The 21,000-nt window shown below is 41.9% G+C and overlaps 2 protein-coding genes across 2 annotated transcripts; one reads left to right on the plus strand and one right to left on the minus strand.

The window, feature by feature from the left end:
• Window positions 1-1,257: 1,257 nt before the first annotated feature.
• LOC143396388 (beta-defensin 106A-like) lies at window positions 1,258-4,281 on the minus strand. The gene is made up of 2 exons (XM_076852245.1): window positions 4,233-4,281; window positions 1,258-1,412 (listed from the first exon to the last, which is right to left on the minus strand). The coding sequence occupies exons 1-2, from the start codon at window positions 4,279-4,281 to the stop codon at window positions 1,258-1,260; spliced, it is 204 nt and encodes a 67-aa protein (XP_076708360.1).
• Window positions 4,282-16,942: 12,661 nt separating this feature from the next.
• Window positions 16,943-18,657, plus strand: LOC143397387 (beta-defensin 105-like). Its single transcript, XM_076853442.1, has 3 exons — window positions 16,943-17,012; window positions 17,307-17,348; window positions 18,527-18,657. The coding sequence occupies exons 1-3, from the start codon at window positions 16,943-16,945 to the stop codon at window positions 18,655-18,657; spliced, it is 243 nt and encodes an 80-aa protein (XP_076709557.1).
• Window positions 18,658-21,000: the final 2,343 nt, after the last annotated feature.

The following is a 21,000-nucleotide window of genomic DNA, read 5'->3' on the forward strand; positions in this document are numbered from 1 at the left end:
AAGGCTGACTAAAACACTATGATTAGGATAAATTGAATAAAAGACATCTGTGGTATTTTTATTAAAAACTTTATATAAATTTACAGTTATCTCAAAACAAAGTGCAAATAAAAAACTCTTCTCATAACAGTGTCAATGGTTCCAACATGATTAAGCGCATTGCCCTTGGGAATTGAGAAGAAGTAAAATAAGATTTAGGACCCACAGGAATCCAAAGCTGGTTTTTAAGTGTAAGGAACATGATGGGAAATAGTCAGTCTGCTCAGGCTGCTGTAACAAAATACTGCAGACTGGTTAATTTACAGGTAATAAGCATTTATTGCTCACAGGTTTGGGGGCAGGAGGTCTAAGGTCAAAGCATGAGCATATTGGGTATCTGTTGGGGGCCTGGTCCCTGCTCTAAGATGAATCCTTGCATGGCAAGCTGTTTTCACGTGAGGGAGGGAAAGGTGTCCTCTCCATCTCTTTTACAAGGGAATGAATCCCACTCCTCAGGGCAGAGTCTTGAAGACTGAATCACCTCTGAACACCATCACAGTGGGGATCAGATTTCAAAATGAATTTTGGAGGCACTCATTCAGACAAGAGCAGTGACATTTAGGCTGAGACTCAGAAGGTCATTTGCCAGCTAGTTCCAGAAAAATGGTAGATAGTGAGTTTGTGAAAAGGATCCAGGTCACGGGGCTCCTGAGAATCACAGGGATGTTTCTAAACCGTCTGCAAAACCAGTGTCAGAGTTATAGGTAGCAGGCAATCTCATGGAATATCTTAATTTAGCAGGCGGTGACCCATGAAAGTCCTTGATAAATACCTATTTACGACAGTCTCTGATAAATCATAGTGAATGTTATCAATGTTATAAATAATAGCTAATTCATCCAGCAGCATGCTCATTTCTCTACTTATCCATTTCTTTCCTCTTTCCCTCCCTTCCTCCTCCCTCTTTCTCTCTCCCTCTTTGTTTCCTCAGTTAATGCCGGATGGATTCTGCCGCCTGGGAGAAAGCCAGAGGGTGGTTGCTGGTCTCTTTTGGTCAGCCTGTAAGATTGATATTGGATGGCTTTGAGGGTGGTGTCCTTACCACAGAATTTCAGGAAAATAAGCCAGGAGGGGGAGACCAGCAGAGTCGGCTAGGCATGGTTTCCCTTCCAAATGAACCACGTAACAAGCTGATCAAAGCAATCATTTATTTTTGATGAAGAGTGAAAGCAGCAGCCGGGCCGTCTGTGCTCCTCCGAGAGGCCCAGGTCTCCAGATTCAGTCATCCAATCTAATCTTCCCACAGGGTTGGAGCGTCAGACAGCATTTCAGGGACTTCTGGCACAGAGCCACAAGCTCTTCATTTTTCTGACAATGACGCATGCATTTCCCTTTAAGCTGGTAGCATTTCTCATCAAAAAACTCATTCTTGGCTACACAAGGGAAAGAGCCACATGGGTCAGTTCTCTTTCAGCTGTGACCAGGTAGTCACAGACATCAGCCAAGAGTTCTACACCATTGTCAGAACGCCTTACCCTGCCAGGAGATGAGGTGGCAGGGAACTATTTTCTGTATGTTATTTCTGTCTTTTACATGGGGTGAACGACCAGGAAGAATCCATTTGTCTTGCAGCATTTGCGTTACGCTATGTGGAGTCTTCAGGAAACAGATGCTAACATTCTTTTATCCAAATCTATTAAAGTAATAAGCAACTTGTTCCTATAAACTTCTCTGGAGTCAGGGGTTTCCTTCATACACTCAAAAGATTGCTACCTGGTGAAAGTATGGCAAGACCTGAGGTTGAAGAAAGGGCTCAAGACTAGAGCAGAAAAGGATAGAAAGAAAGAAAAGAAACAGCAAAAGAAAACCCCTAAAGCTTACTGTGGTAGATAGAGTAACGTGGCTGTTTAGAAAGACTCGATCTGGGCCAGGCGCTGTGGTACGTGCCTGTAATCCCAGCTGCTCAGGAGGCTGAGGCAGGAGGATCATGAGTTCAGAGCCAGCCGCAGCAACTTACCAGAGCTCTGAACAACTCAGTGAAACCCTGTCTCTATGTAAAATACAAAATAGGGTTGGGAATGTGGCTCTGTGGTTAAGTGCCCTTGAGTTCAATCCCTTGTACAAAACAAAACAAACAAGCAAAAAACCAAACAAAGACATAATCTGATTTCTCATCCATAAGTCAACCATGGAAAGCAGGCACTTAGGGAAGGAAGAGGGAATGTGTTGATACTGTTTCCTTAAGTCTCTCTCTCTCTCTCTCTCTCTCTCTCTTTAGTATGGGGACCCAACAGAGGGGTGTTTAACATTGAGCCACATCCCCCTTTTATATTTGTATGTAGGGACAAGATTTCTCTGAGTTGCTCAGGACCTTACTAAGTTGCTGAGGCTGATTTTGAACTTGTGATCCTTCTGCCTTAGCTTCCTGAGCTGCTGAGATTATGGCATGCACCACTGTGCCCAGCTCCTTAAATCTTTCTCTGTTATTTTGCATAGATTCCAGTTCTTACCTTAGTACTTATAGCAGCAGTAAGAGCATCTTGCTTCAAGGACAGACAGTTCATCTTATCTGGGTTAACATTTTAGAGTTGACTAATAGAGATCTTTGCAATGTTAGTGTCAGATGTAGGCAGATTACATTTAATGTCAACATATTAAAGTGTCTAATTCACATTAGGATAAGCTTAAATCTAGATGGATGAGTGCCATCCCATGCACCAACCATTATCTAGCATCAACACATCTGCTCAAATAGAAATACTGCCCCCCCGCCCCTGTTTCAAAGCCCAGAGAACTCTGGATGACACCACAGTGGCATATATATTCTATTCTCTTCTCATACTGCAAGGTCATCTCAGGCTAAACATAGAGGACTTTGTTTTGAAAGAGTCCTCCTGCTGAATCCAGTTCACAGTAATGGCCCAGGAGCCTCCAGAGGGAGAGAGCATCTGTGCCCACAGGGCTTCTAATGGACCATCACAGATAGCCATGTAGGACTTAGTGCAACCTGTGTGTGCATGAACACATAAAGTGCGTTAAAAATTTGATTTCATTTAGATATGTTAGGTAATTTTATTTTATGCAACCTTGCATTGTGTTGACTAGTCACGGAATAAGTCTGCGTGACCTGAAAAGGATACCTCTGATCCGTCTCTACTGTGTGCATCAAATCCAGTGAAGTGAGTGTGGCATGGTCCCCTATAGGCCCAGGTCCCCGCATCCTGACACAGAATCTACTTGCCCAGGTTTGTTGCAATACAAACCAGGGGGCACAGGAATAGTTGGCATGAAAATTCTGAGCAGAGCACATGGGGGATATATCTTTGATTTTGTGACTTCGTCACAGTGAGTTGAATTTGTGCCAGAAGCCAAAGATATAAAGATATATAGCTCCCTGGTACAAGCTCTACCTGATACAAATTGAGCCTTGTGCCCTGATTTTGGGGAGATACAGCTGGAGCCACTGCAGCTGCTCAGAAGCAGGAGAACATGGCAGTGAGCCTTGGAGTGGGAGGAAATCACAACTGTCTTTCATGGAGGCAAAACAGAGCCAGGCTCCAACCCTGGCTCCCTCCTGCACACATGTATGATTTTTGCCTTGTTCATATTTATGTCTATAAAATATATGTAAAACAGACCCCCCCCAAAATAAAAGCTCTGAATTCCATTGAGTAAGAGGTGGGGTCGCACTTTTCTTAAAGTCACTGGCTTTGGAGAACTGCATACGTTTTGTCATTGAAGCATTCACCATGGTGTCCAGCTTGTAGTTTGCTAAAGTAGGTTAACTGACAGCAACCTACACCGTGCAGTTTGTTCTAATGCCACGACATCAGAATGTGAATACATGCTTCTAATCCTATCCTCTTCCATTTCTCCCTCTCTCTAGCTCTCTTTCTTTCCTATTTTATTTTATAGCCTAACCAGGTTTTAAAAGGTCAGAGTATTAAAATCTTTTTTAGACATTTTTGTGTTTGTTAGCATGGAATTGTGAACCAAAGGCATCTTTCCTGACTTCCCTTAATTTATTCCAACCTGTGACAACACTTCATGGACAATAATGGAAAATGCAAAGGATTTTTAGAGGGTGCAATTATAGAAGGAGGCATCGCCTTCTGCAGCAAGTGTTGCCACGCAGGGCCACCAGCCCACAGGGGCCCTTGCATTTGAGCAGTGATCAGCCTGGGTGGTCACACAGAGACCCTCTGTCAGAGCCACCTCCTCTGCTCATATTCCCTCCAAAGATGCTCATTTACCTGGAGCCAGAAAGAAGAGAGCAGCAAATAGAAAGAGGCCAGTCTTCATGGCTTGGAGAGGGTTGAGAGATCAGCACGATGTTCACGAGAAAAGGGCAGCGAACACCCCCATTTATCCATTTCTCCAGAGCGAATGGCATCTTGATCAGTGAGGCTTGTCAGAAGCAGGCGTCTCTGTGCTCTGCCAGGTGCAGTCCACAGACCAGTGGGTGTCAGTCTGCAGCTCATCATTTCTCCGACCCTGGGAAGTTCCCAAAAGGGAAAATGGAGGTGAGGCGAGAACAGAGCAGGCACACGTGGATGACCAGGTGTAGATACATGAGGCAGAAACACAACAGCTCCTTGGCTGGACATTCAGCTCCCATGCCGACTGTACTCCTGATGGCTTCACGTGCAGGTGTGGGGTCGGGGAAATGGGTGCTGCGGGGCTTCAGCTAAGAGCTGGTGTTGGTGAAGTCCAGACTCAGTTTCTGTGCACTGGGCAAAGAGCCTGATCTAAGCACATTCTTCATTATTGTTTAGGAATGTAGATCTTGCTGAGTGCTTCCCATTTTACATGTTATATGAATCCCAGACAACTTTGAGACTATTGGGTATGTGACTAAGATTTTGTGTGTGTGTGTGTGTGTATGTGTGTGTGTATGTGTGTGTGTGTGTGTGTGTGTGTGTGTGTGTGTGTGTGTGTAGTATTTTAATTGTCCAAATATTTATGGAAATCTCAATATCCTTAGTAATATTAAGCAAAAACAATGCCTTTAACAGTGAGATCATCTCCAATGAGGAAAAGCACTCCAAATGTTACAGTGCCGCAGTCTGGCTGGGCACAAATCACGAGCCACTGAAGCAGGAACAAATTTTATTTCTGAACTCCACCAGCGCACTCCACACATGCTCCTCGGGAATTCTCTCAAACACCATGCAGCTCGTCCAGGAACCAGCAACCGGAAAACCCGTCCTCCAGCACTTCTCCAACCAATGGGAACTCTCTGGGAATTCCCGCAAGAACTCAACTGGAACTCAATGGGAACTCCGTGAGAACTCGCTGGCGTCACCTCTCAACCACTACTTCTGGCAATAATACCATGCGTCATCCTGACTCGGCTGTGGCCCTCAACATCTCCCTCCTTCTGTTTAATTAAACAACAAGCAATGTGGCTTAGGGGCCGTGCCTGTTAGGCTGTCCAATACTACACATGGTCCTTACCCGTCATCCGATGAGCTGACCTCTAGGCGTCAGCCTCCAATCTTAGGTTGGTACCACTGCAATTGGATCATACCCATCACTGACTACTGGTCCAGCATACAGCCATACTTGTGGATAGGCCTTTGCACCAGTGTGGGGGGGTGAGGTTCTTTGCCTCACATCTGTTGGCCCCTAAATTTGATCTTGGTGCCAGTGGGGGGGTGAGGTTTGTTGCCTCACCTTGGTTGGCCCCCAAATTTTAGACTATCACTAGCAGAAGGGAGGAGGATACAGAAATGCTACGACACCAAGACAATTGACGGCTCCTTTGGAAAAATTGTATCACCGGTGACACCATCAGCAAAAATATGCCAGCACTACCACAATTCGCTGCACTAACAGATAGTTCACAATGCATACAAGTGATACATAGTCCAGGCAAGTTCTGCAAGCAGTTCAAAGCAGAGGAATCCATCAATATGTCCATTTCCTCCCACAGTAAATCGACTCCTTGATTGAGCATTACATGTTGAGTTATTATTCACTGATGCATCAGTTTATAGAGTTTGTTGTGATAACTATCGAAGAAGCTCTAGTTTGGTTTTATCTTTGTCTTCACTGGCACTGGGAAGAAGATAGGAATTCTGGCAATGATGCTAAAAAAATTATGTAACATTCCAACAGGAACTAAAAAAACAATTTTCTGAACAATTTACATTATCCTGAACAGAATTATTAAATATACTGAAAAGGAAAGGTGAAAGTAAACAAACAGATCTATTAACCTCCTTATTTGTTCACATATTAAAACAATCCTCAACAGCTGTTTACCCAATTTAAATTAAACCATTAAAGTAACGTGAATAAAAAAAATTTGGATCCATTTTTTCATGAGCGCTCCTCATATACGATATATGAACATACGCACACACAGACATACAACACAAAACACAAGTGTGCACACATAACATACAACACATAAGACAATAGTAAAGGCCTTGTACCTTTACACAGGTGAAATCTCCATTGTAATGTTTAAAAACTCCACAGTCAAAAAATAAAACTGGTCAGAAAAACATTAATCTAGATCTGTATGAGCTCAAAAAATAAAATAGAACTTTATGATATGGGAAAAGGCAATAATAAAATAGATATTTAAAAAGGCATCCTGGTTACCACCTGGGTTTGACTCTTATTTGGATATCCCATCCTTTTTTTTTTTTTTTGTAACTTGCATATGGGTCTGAAGGTATTCCCGCAAGCAAGCCTCAAAGTTTTTTACATTTGAAATAGGCTTTAATGGTGTTCATTATTCATTAGCCTTCAGGTGTGGGAGAACTCCTGTTGCAGATGTAACAATAGCCAAGATGGAGCTCTGGATATCAGCTGTTATGGAGTTGAGTCAAATCATCTTCTTTTTGGTCTGTAGAAATCGCTTTGGTTAGTCTCTCTGGAATTCAAATCGGCTGCTTTTCTCCCTGTGGAAACACACAAACAGAACCCCTACTCCAGACAATCACTGGGTCAGGACCTTTCCATTGTCCTGTTAGAATATCCTTCCAAAGTATCTGAGGCTTATGTACATTTTTTGGACACATATGCCTTTCCACAGCACTAAGCCCTGATGAATCCAAATTTTAAAAGTTTAGAGTAAAAAGGGTTATTTTAAGTTTATCTTTGGGGGATATATACTCCTTTCCAATTCCCTCTTTTTTCTTTAATAAGTATATTTTAATAGTTTGATGAGCTCTTTCAACTATGCCTTGTCCCTGTGGATTATATGGGATTCCTGTTATGTGAGTAATGCCAAATGATGAGCAAAATTGTCTAAAGGAGGTAGAAGTATAACCAGGACCATTATCCGTTTTTAACTGTTTTGGAACACCCACAGTGGCAAAATTTTGTAAGCAATGAGCTATAATATCTTTATTTTTTTCTCTGGCATGAAGGGAGCCCATCAAAAATCTGGAAGAAGTATCAACTGTAACATGCAAATATTTTAATTTTCCAAATTCTGGCAAGTGTGTGACATCCATCTGCCAAATATGGTTAGGTATCAGTCCACTAGGATTGACTCCAAGATTAACTTGTGGTAAAAAGGTCACACAATTTTGACATTGTTTTATTATTTGTCTAGCTTGTCCCTTAGTTATTTTAAAATGCTTTTGTAAAGTATTAGCATTGACATGGAACCTTTTATGAAAATTTGTAGCTTCTTCTAGTGTAGAGAAAATATGTATGTCATGTGTAGTTTTATCTGCTAAATTGTTGCCCAAACTAAGGGCTCCAGGTAATCCTGTATGTGCTCTGATATGTCCTATAAAAATGGATCTTTTCTGTCCCAGATTAGACTTTGTATAGTGGAAAACAAAGAGAAAACAGTAGAGGAAGGGGAAATCCTACCAGCATCTTCAAGGGATACTATAGCATTAACTACATACTGACTATCAGAAAATAAATTAAATACAGAATCTTTAAACATCACAAAAGCTTGTAATACTGCATTAAGCTCTACCTTTTGGCTGATTGTTTGGGTACTAAAAATGTAAAAGTTTGATCAGGGGTAACTACTGCTGCTGTACCATTATTTGACCCATCAGTGAATACATTTGGAGCATTCATGATAGGGGTTTTTTTTTTTGTCATTTTTGGAAAAACTACAGGATACGAAGATCAAAAAGACAACAAAGGATTAGATGGTAAGTGATTATCAAATGAAACATTAGATTTACACATGATTATTGCCCAAGTATTTAATTCATTAGCTAACTCATCAATTTGATCCATAGTATATGGAGTAATAATTTTATTGGGAGAAATCTCAAACACTCCCTTTGCTGCTCTTATTCCTTTGAATATTAATTGTCCTACAGCCTCAGGATACCTACTAAGAATAGTGTTAGGAGAATAAGATAAATGTATCCACAATAATGGACCTTCTTGCCAAAATACTCCTGTAGGAATATTTTTTGTTGGTATTACAATAAATAATAAAGGCATACTTATATCAATTCTATCCAAATGCATATTTTCCATATATGTTTCAATAATTTTTAATGCCTTTCTTGCTTAACATGCGGGGTGAATTTGGATCTGATGGACCTTTTAGGATATCAAATAAAGGTCCCAACTCTCCTGTTGGTATGCCTAGATAAGGCCTTATCCAATTTATGTCTCCCAATAACTTTTGAAAGTCGTTAAGTGATTTGAGTTGATCTAGTCGTATTTGAATTTTTGGTGGACAGACCATGGTTGAGGATAATAGAACTCCTAAATAATTAATTGGAAGATTTAATTGTACTTTATCTATTGCCATCTCTAGATTATAATTTTTAATAAATTTGTAAGTGTGGTATAACATTCTAGCAATGTGTTTTTATATTTATGTGCCAATAATACATCATCCATATAGTGAAATATTTGTAGTTCAGGATTTTGATTTCTAAGTGACTGGATTGCTTTGTTAACATAGATTTGACACATAGTTGGACTGTTAGCCATCCCTTGAGGGAGTACTTTCCATTCATATCTCTGATCAGGACCTTCATGATTTAGTGCAGGGATAGTAAATGCAAAATATGGTCTATCCTCAGGATGAATTGGAATTGAAAAAAACCAATCTTTAATATCTATAGCTAAAACATACCAGGTTTTAGGCAAAGCAGACAATTGGGGAATCCCTGATTGAGCAGGTCCCATAATAACCATCTCATTATTAATGGCTCTTAAATCTTGCAATAATCTCCATTTACCAGATTTCTTTTTAATGAAAAAAATGGGAGTATTATGGGGAGATATGAAAGGTTGTATATGTCCCTCCGCTAATTGTTGTCTGACCAGGTCATGGGCTACTTGTATCTTTTCTTTAGTCAGGGGCCACTGAGGAACCCACATTGGTCTTTCTGATTTTCAAGTAATTTTGATTGTCTCAGTGGCCCTTTCTGAAAACCCAATCCATGTCTATTTATTCCTTGATCTATTTGAATTGGTGCTGTTATACCTTGTTCTTGTTCTATTAATCTTTTTCTTTCCTAAAGCCTTGTCTAGCCCTAGTAGTGGGCGCGTTAGGATTGATGTTATTTGTTAATGTAAAACCTAATTGATCTAGGACATCTCGTCCCCATAAATTTATAGGAAGATGATCCAATACATAGGGCTGTATAGTTCCTTCACATCCTTCAGGATCCTTCCAATCTAATACCATTGTACTTCTATGGGGATTAGTCACCACTCCTAGGCCTCGAAGCGTTTGAGTGGCTTGTTGTAATTATGCTAAGGTCTGCACCTGTATCAAATAGCCCATTAAATTCATGTCCTTGAATATTTAGTTTTAGCATGAGGTGAGAATCTAAATTTAAAGACAGCATAGCCCAATCTACACTTGTGGAGCCTAATCCCCTGGAACCTCTTTCTATACTATTACTGAAAAATTTATCATGTAGGCTGGGTATTATTAATAACTGTGCTATTCTATCTCCTGGTGAAATTACTGATATACCCTTTGGAGAACTAGCTATAATTTTTATTTCACCTTCATAATCAAGATCAATTACCCCAGGACTTATCATAAGTCCTTTTAGAGTAGAAGAACTGTGTCCCAACAATAAGCCTACTGTACCTTGTGGAAGAGGTCCTTTTACTCCTGTGTGAATGATTTGAACTCCCATCTCTGGAGTTAGTACTGCTCTGGCGGAGGTGCAGATGTCCAACCCTGCGCTAACTCTGGTTCGTCTGATGAGAGATTTTATGGATAATGTGTCCTGGGCACTACCCTGATTGTGTTTCTGGGTTCCTCCAGTGCCCCATATATTTATGGTTGTGGGCCCCGGAGCATTGGGCCCCCTGTCCATTTTTTGGCAATAGAGCCCGATGCCTTTCTCCACAATATCGTGGGTAAACACCTGGTCCTTGTCTGTTTTTTGATAATGGAATACCCTCTATGGTGGTTTGAGAATGGCATTCATTATCCCAATGTCTCCCTTTATGGCATCATGGGCAAATACCCGGTATTCTATTCCTTTGATACCTAGTTTTGTTAATCCCTCCTCCTATGGGGCAATTCCTTTTAAAATGTCCTGTTTGTTCACAATTGTAGCATGTTTTTGGCCTGCCATCTAAAGCCTGTTGTACTGCAGCTACCAAGACTTGCCCTTGTTCATTAATGTCTCTACATAATTTAATATACGTGTTTAAATCTCCACGTTTCCACGGTCTAATGACCTCTCTGCACCAACGATTTGCTTGCTCATAAGCCAGTTGTTTAATTAATGGCATTGCTTGTTCTGGATGCCCCAAAACTCTGGTAGCTGTTTGAATAAGCCTATCTACAAATTCAGTGTAAGGTTCATTAGCTCCCTGTATTATCTTAGATAATTGACCTTGTAAAACTCCATGTTCTTGTAAAGACTTTCATGCCCTAACTGCATCTGCAGCAATTTGTGCATATATAGCAGGATCATATTCAATTTGTTGCCATTGACCCTCATAAGATCTTTTTCCTAACAACATATCTAGATTTCTTTGAGGGTAACCGGCTGTTGCATTTCGCCTAACCCTCTCCATTCAAAATTCCTCATTGGCAACCTTCCATAACAAATATTTTCCTCCATTTAGCACAGATTTACACATGCTAGCCCAATCTGCTGGCGTCATGTCCAAGTTGGTAATGAATTCGACCATGCTTACAGTGAAGGGTGCTTGAGGACCATAGGTTGTTACAGCCTCCTTTAACTGCTTCAGTGCTTTGAAATCTAAAGCAGGGTGAATTCGCTGGCCTCCTGCCTGCTCAAGTACAGGGCATGCTAATCTTTGAGGTCCTGTCTCAGGATCCCATCTATCAACTACGGGGGTTGAGGGCCACTCAGCTATCTCTATAGGTGAAGCTGTTGGTTGAATTACGCCCTCTGGTGATAGAATGGTTTTAGTAGCAGCCTCCTGTTGTAGCTTTTTTCCTAATAGCCCCTTTTCCTTTAAATTTTCTTCCTCTGTCTGACTACCTTGAGAGACCTTCTCTTTTGCTTGATCTAAAATGTCTTTCTCCATGGTCTGAACCTCTAACAATTTACTTAACACTCTTTCAGTTTGTTTTTTTACTAATTTCTAATCTACTATAAAGATAATGCAACCCAATAAGATAACACAAAACAAAACCAAAACAGAATGAAACAAAAACGGAACAAAAAATCGTTGTATCAATTTTCCTATTTTCTTGACATGTGCATTTCTGGTCTATTTCTATCTCTTCCTCAGGGGCGAACAACTTGAAACCTTGAGACAACTATTTTTCCCAGTTTGCCTGAGAAAGTTCTAGGGATAGGCAGCTTGAAACAAAAACAAAACAAATCAAAACAAGAACACATTGTTTTCTGAAATGGTCACCCATTCTCTCGCCTTCCCTTAGGGCCGAGCAATTTCACTTACCCCCAAGCTTCAGGCATTCCCCGCATGGGCTGCCAAATGCCGCAGTCTGGCTGGGCACAAATCACGAGCCACTGAAGCAGGAACAAACTTTATTTCTGAACTCCACCAGCATACTTCACACATGCTCCCCGGGAATTCTCTCGAACGCCACGCGGCTCATCCAAGAACCAGCAACCAGAAATATCCCTCCTCCGGCACTTCCCCAACCAATGGGAACTCTCCGGGAATCCCCACGAGAGCTCAACTGGAACTCAATGGGAACTCCATGAGAACTCGCTGGCATCACTTCTCAACCACTGCTTCTGGCAAAAATGCCATGCGTCATCCCGACTCGGCTGTGGCTCTCAACATTACAGGATCCCATCAATTCCATTAATTACTTTCCTTAATTTGGATTAAATCAGTTATAAGTTATGCAGAGAAAGGCCTGAATTATGCATTCCAATTCTTCTCCTTTGTGAGAGAGAGTGTGAGAACATAAAATCAGGATGATAAATGATCCTGCTTCTTCTTACCCTATTATGGCTGCTACTACAAGCTGGGATGCCTTGGAAGCATTTGTTAAAATACTAAACTCTGAAAAGCAACAAATGAGTGCTGTGGGGCTGGGGATGTGGCTCAAGCGGTAGCGTGCTCGCCTGGCATGCGTGCGGCCCAGGTTCGATCCTCAGCACCACATATAAACAAAGATGTTGTGTCTGCTGAAAACTAAAAAAATAAATATTAAAAAATTCTCTCTCTCTCTCTCTCTCTGTTTAAAAAAATGAGTGCTGTGTTGATGAAAGTATAGTTTTCATACACGATCTGTGTGAGATCACCTGTTTGTTAATATCATATTGATATCAATACATGATTAAATATGGAAAAAATATAATCATTCTACAGTGATTATTTACACTGTACAGAATCTGTGTAGATAGCACCATAGCCAGAAGATTGAGGTCAGCACTAATAGTGTTAAATCATATACTGCAGGTACACCCTGAAATCACTGATGGTAAAAGGACACATCAGCCCTTTGGATCCCTTCTTCCAAAGTCTAAACCCCAAATCCCAGTTAATCACTTCAATACAGCAGATAAATTTAAATTTGTTATTTTAGTTAGTAGTTGTGTACCAGTTTGCATTTCTTGGTTTTCACAGCAGAACACTGGTTCTATAAGATGCTAGCACTAGCTCCCAGTGACTAAGGAGGCTGAGGCAAGAAGATTGCAAGTTCAAGGCCAGCCTCAACAACTTAGTGATGGCCTAAGCAACTTAAAAAAATTAATAAAAAAGGCTGGGAATGTGCCTCAGTGATAATTGCCAGGACCAAAAACAAAACAAAACAAAACAAAACAATAACAACAACAAAAACAATTGTGAGCACTAAGAATAGTTTGGGGAAGGGTATATGGAAACTCTGTACTCTCTGTAATTTTTCAGTAAATCCAAAAAAATAAAATTTCATTTCAAGAACCTAATATGCAGTATTTCCACTTATTCTTTGCTATGTGGGTTTGCTATATTTTGTGTGCATGGATTGTACTCTATGAATGATTTAGCTGGGGATAACATATTAACAAGTGCACATCTTCCCCATCTCTTTCCAAACCTCACTTAAAAAACTTAAATCCAGGAGAAATGTAAGGGTTCTGTGTTTGGGAATTCCGGTCTCAGATACTTCATGGTTGTGTCATGCTTGGTGGCTGGGAAAGCATCTGTGCAAAATACAGGATGTCTATCTGCTAGGAAAGCTTCTGTGCAAAGATGCAGGATGCCTAGCTGCTGTGCAATGCCCTGCATGAGGAGGCTTTGTGCTAGAGTCTTATTAGCCTTGACCTTAATCTCAGGCTCTCAGTTCCTGGAAATGAAGAAACTCTCTTGTCAGACAGCCACAATGTTTCACCAGCTCCACTGCACCTGAACCTGTCCCCATAACAGTCACTTTAAACAATGGACTTTCTTGAGAGCTACACAGGCTCCTAACATCGCACATTGAACATATAGTATATAACTGAGGAATAAGCTGTATAATGTTGCTAACTCTGTAACCTGCCTAATGTCACGATGAACAATAATGCACTACTGATGCCAGTGACCTAATGTAACCTGTTGATACAAATAAGCTGGTAGCTTGGACAAGGGTCCATTCTGTCTCTGTACCTTGCTTCTGTTTCCTTTTGATTTCTTTATAAAGAAAAGACAAACTTTCAGCCACTTTCAATTATATACTATCTTGTTTGTATACTTGGTCTCATAACTTGTTTTTGTTTCTAATAGAATAATGAGTCTAATTCACCAAGAGTGACAGAGCCTGCTTTGTTGAGCAGTGGTTGACCAAGGTTGCATGAGAGGGGTGTCCCTCCCAGGAGACTATCTGGAGACAGTGATGTGAGGTCATCACCGCCAAGGGGAAGAGGGCAAGGCCATACCCCAGGGAAAGGGGAATCCAAGGGGCTTACGTGTCTAGATGTTTCTACTCAACAGCAAAGCAGGGAGTCTTTGAAGGAGGGGGATGGGGTCTTGTAGCTGCAGGGTTTGTCTAATGTGTGGTTTTCATGTGTTGGATGCAGTTTTGGGGGTATGTAAAGCTGGCAGGCTCTAAAGGGATGATTATATGCCTATTTGAGCTGTATTTAAACTAATTGGAGATGACAAAAATTTGAATTTGGGGCCAGGAAGCTGTAAGCTACAGGGAACAGTAGACAGGGCACACGTTGGACCCACTGAAGTAGCAAAGAGGCCCTGCCATTCCCAGTGTGAGGACAAGTCTTTCATTCAGGCAACACTAAGGGGGTTGTGAGTATGGCCTTACTCCATTTTAAAAACTCCAGTCTAAAACCTGCAGTCTCACCAGGCACACCCACAGAGCCTTCCAGTAAGGCCTCAAACAAGTTACTTCCCCTCACCCTGATAAACAGAGTGAAGCCCCTGACAGGCTGTCCTCACCTGATGAGAGGGAATGGCGAGAAGAACAGGGTGGAGACCACCAGACCAGATGTTTCTGACCCCAGAGTAAATGATGGCACTCAGAAATCTGGTGGTAGCTGATAAGGATTGAAAGGAGGGTCAAACCCCCCAAAATTTAGTATGAATCATAGAGCTGATGAACAGGGATTCAGCCAGCCAAAACAAGGGTGCACTCGAGCTGGAGAGCCTGATGAGGATCTGACATCCCATCACTTGTCATCATTTCCTGAGCCTCTGAGTGATCCTCACTGCTCTCAAACTCTACCAGCCTCATCCAGACCTTGGTGAGAGCCACAATTTCTCCTTATGACCCTGTTCTCAACCAGTCATCCACTCCACTGCCAGGAAAAGCCTGCCTTGTTTCCAGACCTGATCACCGTGGTGTGGTCTGAGTGAGTGTGCATCTGCTGGACTCAAAGCCTAAGACTTAAGATCTTTGAACTTAGCATGCAGAGGGAATGTCTGTCATTAGCTTATCTTGATTAAGTGTGTTTTGCAGTGCTCAGAATTAATCTAGAATTGTTTGCTGTGAATTGATTAATCTAGAGTTGTTTGCTGTGAATTGATTATGTCTATTTCAGTGCCTAGCATTAGGAATTGTCATTTTCTTGATTAAGAACCTATAGAGTGAAGCTGTATTGAGTAATTTGAATGAATAAAGCATTGAAAGGGGCAGAAGCACATGGACATTCTTTATTCCTCCCCTTGACTGCATACATCACAATTTTGCCCCATCATGACAGGGGTCAATCACCATGTTATTTTCCTAAAACTGGATGTTTACTCCAGTTTAAGAGCAGCTTGAATGTATGTGGCTTATTAAAAAATTAAAATGCATGATCCCTTGTTCAAAAAATGCAGAAAATTATTATCTTAAATCTACCAAAATGGATATAGAAAAGGAGATACACACAATGAATTATTATTTAGCCAAAAAAAGAATGAAATCATATCATTTTTGAGAAATGGATGGAACTTAATATTATCATGTTAAATATAATAAGACAGATTCAGAAAGATTGCATATTTTCTCTCATGTGGGGAATCTAAAAAAATAAAATAAAATAAAGACAATATAAAAGAAGGAGCTATTAGGGAAGTAGAAACCCAGGGGAGGTGCCAGGAGAGGGTAAGAGAGAGTGGATATGATGGTCAAAGTATATTGTATGTTCATATGGAAATGTCACAACCAAACTCATTATTTTACACAATTGACATATGCTAATATAATTTTTTTAAACTACCAAAATATAAAGCTTTTTACTTTTTCCGCAGGTCTTACAATATGACATAATATCATTTATTTGCTATTTGTTTTCTTGGACAAAGGAATACCAGAGGCCATCGCAGACCCTTACAAAGGTTCTTTGTTGATTATCTACATTGACCAAGGGCTCTCCCCATTATGTTAAAATAGAAATGAGTCCTCTCTTTTGTCCTCTCCAGGAAATCTTGAACCCCTATCCTGTAGATCTCTCTTCAAAGAGAGCATGTAATGTCCAGTGGCACTGTCCCCTCAGACGTTTAAAGACAAATTTCTATAAATTTCAACACAGCAGCTTCAGAGCATTAAGTCCTAGTGGGTGGGCAGGGGACTATGTGACTTGGTCATATGCCCATGAAGTTTAGACTGCTCCAGGTTATTAAAAACATCTAAATGGTGAAGTCCTTTGGCTCAAGCCTTTATCTTCTACGCACACAAGTGCTAGCCCAGCTCCCGAAGATGAACTGCTACAAGCCACAGCAGCAGACAGAAAAATATCATCACATGTGCCATTTATAGGTCAGGGAAGGTTCACTATGAATTAATGCACTTTAAAAAAAGTGTTTAAAAAAAGTTAGGCAAAGGTATGGCGATGAATATGAAAGTTATAGCAGTGGAATGGGACAGACCCTGGTGCTCCAATTCCTAGACAGGTGTCCACTCCACAACACTGGTCAGACCTTCAGACTCCCCCAGTGGAAGGCTGATGGGTGCCAGCATTTTTATCTATGCTGTCCAGCCTTGATCCTGGCAAATGGAGCATACAATTGTGCTTTCTTTGTTGATTCACTTCATTGACCAAGGGCACACTCCATTACATAAAATATAAATGAGTCTTTTGTCCTCTCCAGGAAACCTTGAACCTCTGTTCTGAGGAGTCTCCCTTCAAAGATGGCTCCACACAGGAAGATGTTTTATTTTGTCATTGCTTTGTTATTTGTTTTGGCTCAGTTTCCATCAGGTAAATTAAAATGGATAGAATTTTGATGAGGCAGATCATAAAGCTTGATTATTCTTCTATGTCCCACCCTAAAATCATCTAAGAGCCAGGTGCACCTGGCGCCAGTTTGGATTTTGTTTTTGAAACTTGGTCTGACTGGCTACAGGAATTCTTGTTCTAAAAAACAAAATGCAGATTGCATCTTTGTCACCTGTAGACACTGATGTGCAGGCTCCAGGGTGGGAACCTAGTTTTATGTGATGTTACTTCCTGTGTTGATATTTGTTTCTAATATGTATTCTGTTTTAAATTTAGGGTGCCGAGCGGGTCTTGATTATTACAAGTCACTTCCTGCAGGTAGGTGAAATCCTTTGGGTATAGTTTCTCCTTTTCTCTTGAGAACTCTGGCTCTGGAGCTCTCTCTGCCTTGAGAAACCAAGGAAGCCATGTAGGAGTGGAAGAGAAGGGCCTGAATTCCAGTCCTCCAATTCTATCATTTCTTCCTCTTGTTCCCAGCACCATATTTGGATTTTTCCATTTCACAGAACCATATCTCTGTTTCTGGACTATATTACTTTGGCCATGAGGATTTGGACCCAGGGCCTTTTCCCATATGCTCCTGGACCATGGGTCAATCCCACACCAGCCAATTAGCATGCCTGAGATCAGGCTGCTCATCTCCTACAGTCCAGATCTAACAAGGACTGTCACAAATACATGTTTCTGGTGAATGGAAGATGGAATAGATAGAGAGGACTGGTCAGTGAAAGCTGACCCTCACTTACTAGAGCATTCAAAATGAGGAGCCCAGACCTCTCCCTGGGGAGTTGTCTTACACAGGAGGACAGCACATTGTGAGCAGAATTGAAGAGTATTCCTGGGAAACTGTGAGAAGAGTTTGGATGGCATTTCAGAGTGAGAGGTGTTGAGGGTGCTGCCCACTGAGTGCTGGCTGTCCGGGTGCCAGGCACTCTGTTGTGACAAGGATTGTGTCATTTAATCTCAAGCCCAGAGGCAGGCATACCACCACCCAACATTCTCACATCACTCATTTCATTTAACCACTAAACAAATAAAAACTGCAGACAGGTGTTTCTAGAATGCCTGCAGGACAGTTGAACCACTTATTGAGGATGCTCTGCCTTTATGAAGCCCCAACAAGAATCCAGCCGGAAACTCTGCATTCTGTTTTCAAAGACCCTTCCCAACCACAAGATACTCGTCCATTTACACCTAGCAAACTCTCAGTGTTTCAGGTGGGTGTTTTCGAGGTCTGTAACACTTTGCCTATTGCTTCCTTTTGATGAGAACAAGACTGGAAATATTTGGACAGGAGGGATCGTGGTTCCTCTTCCTTATAATCCTCCCTACTCCAAACTACAGAGAACACGAGCTCTTTGAAGAATCTGGGCGAGGTCTTGGAGATATGCCTTATGACCACACATCTGAACCCTCTCTCCTTTTGGTGGCTTTGACCTGTTCCCTGTTCCACAGATGGCCAGGAAAGCCTTCTCAGCCACTCTTTCTTGGCACAGGTGAGTTTGCTGTTTGTGAGACCTGCAGGCTTGGTCGTGGCAAATGCAGGAAGATTTGCCTGGAGGATGAGAAGATTTATGGAAACTGCAGATTGAACTTTTTCTGTTGCCGACCCAAGATCCTGAGATAGCAGACCAGGCTCTGGGCCTTGGAAACAGAACAGGTTGGATGTTCAAGGAAGGTCAAGAGAACTATGAGGCTTAGTCAAGTCATATTGTGAGTGTTTCAAGATCATGCTCATTTCTTTCTCTCTTTGTTTTGGTTTCCTTGTCTAGGTTTAGTTTTCAGAAGATATTTTATAAAAAAAAAATCTAGACATGAGCCAGGCATAATGGTGCACTCCTGTAATCCCAGCAGCTCAGGAGGCTGAGGCAGGAGGATCATGCATCCAAAGCCAGCCTCAGCAATGGCAAAGCGCTAAGCAACTCAGTGAGAAGTTTCTCTAAATAAAATACAAATTAGGTCTGGGGATGTGGCTCAGTGATTGGGTGGCCCTGCATTTAATCCCCCACCCCACAGAAAAATCAAGACATGAATGAATAAGGAATAGCTACTCACTGAACCAGGCACTGGAATGTATCATGAATTATTTTTCTGTACTTTCTCACTGGAGTCAAGATTATGTTGAAGAATATTTTTCATTATGATAATTTATATTTAAAGAAATTGAGACCTAGGGGAGTTGTCATTCACTCAGAGATACAGCAGGGAGTCAATAAATGATGTGGGCACAACAGTCAAGTCCTGCATGTCCAGCTACATGGTCCAGTTTCCATAGAATTAATAGGTAAATGGAAGTAGATGCACATCTGTGATTGAGTAATGAGTCTACATAATAAGTTACTTTTATCCACTGCATTTTTTGGTATTATAATATGTGGTCTTCATTGATTCTAGTATTAAAGTGTATTTTTATAACAACTCCCATCTATTCAGTTAATGCCAGTGGCACAAATTTTGTTTTTTCGTTCTTACCTATGAAAGAAAGTGGTCAGAGATTGATTTGAAACATTCAGCACAGCATGTAAGGAAATGAGTGACTGTGTAAAGTCTGTGTGATACAATTTGTAACTTCACTAAATAAAGGTCACAATTATTAGCCATGGCACTCGAGAGATTGCTCAGTTTTAACATGCGAGTCAGAACAGTTTCCCTGAGTATTTTTTGACCTTTTGTCTTTTTCTGCTCAGGTCATTCCTTGTCGTCCCGACTTTGCTCTGTGGCTTGGGCTCTGTCTTCTGTGAACTGCCCTCTCCAGGCCTCCAGCTCTGGGGTTTCAGTGAACGTGGGCGTCAGTGGGGAGGTGGTTGTGGGGAGAGGCAGAACTCAGGGCACGTCGCCCCCACTCTCTTTTGCCCTCAGGCTCCTCCATTTCCCAGAGAAACTGCTTCTGCCCCCCACCCCCCAGCCAGGACTTGTTCCTGTCTCCCGTCTCCTCCTGGGTTCCTCCAGCCACAGGCAGTGGGGACTCCAGTCGTGGCTGTCCTCTGCACGCTCACCTGTCCAGGCCTCATCTTCAGCTGTGCGTGTCCCTTCTGTGGAACTAACTGGGGGGGACTCTTCTCATGCCTGGGTGTCACCAGTCCACAGTCAGGTCTCTTACTTGGAGGAACTGGTCTTTAGAACACATCTGAAGTGCAGCTGTTTTGAGCCATTTGCACAGGAGTCACCTGCAGAACGAGGCAGGTGGGAATTGCCTTAAGACTCTATAGCTCCGGAGCCACAAGGCTCACAGTGCTCTATGAGCCATCCCTGTACCCCCTGTGCATGCCCACATTGTTTTTTGAAATGGTCACCCATTCTCTCTCCTTCCCTCAGGGTCGAGCAATTTCACTTACCTCCGAGCTTCAGATGTTCCCAAATGCCGCAGTCTGGCTGGGCACAAATCACGAGCCACTGAAGCAGGAACAAACTTTATTTCTGAACTCCACCAGCACACTCCACACACACTCCCGGGAACTCCCCCGAACGCCACGCAGCTCCTCCAGGAACCACCAACCAGAAATTCCTCCTCTGGAAATCCCTCTTCCCGCACTTCCCCAACCAATGGGAACTCTCTGGAATCCCCATAAGAACTCCAAAGTAGTGGGAGAACTCCAAAGTAGCAGGCAAGGTTGACAGTAAAGGTCTAATATACAACCGAAACAATCCAGCATCATCTTAATGGCTTGCCTCTCAACCAATACTATTGGCAAAATGCCAGGGGCCATTCTGACTCCGCTGTGGCTCTCAGCACATGTATATCTGTATTTAATGTACTTCTCTTCACAATAGCCATGATACGGAATCAGCCTTGGTGCCTATCAAGAGAAAAATAGAGGGGTGGGGTGGTAGTCCAGTGGTAGAGGGCCTGCCTAGCACATGTGAGGCACTGGGTTCTGTCCTCAGCACCACATAAAAACAAATAAGTAAAATAAACATACTAAAGAGAGAGAGAGAGAGAGAGAGAGAGAGAGAGAGAGAGAGAGAGATA

This window comes from Callospermophilus lateralis, chromosome 4, assembly GCF_048772815.1.
Source record: "Callospermophilus lateralis isolate mCalLat2 chromosome 4, mCalLat2.hap1, whole genome shotgun sequence".
Classification (NCBI taxonomy): Eukaryota; Metazoa; Chordata; class Mammalia; order Rodentia; family Sciuridae; genus Callospermophilus; species Callospermophilus lateralis.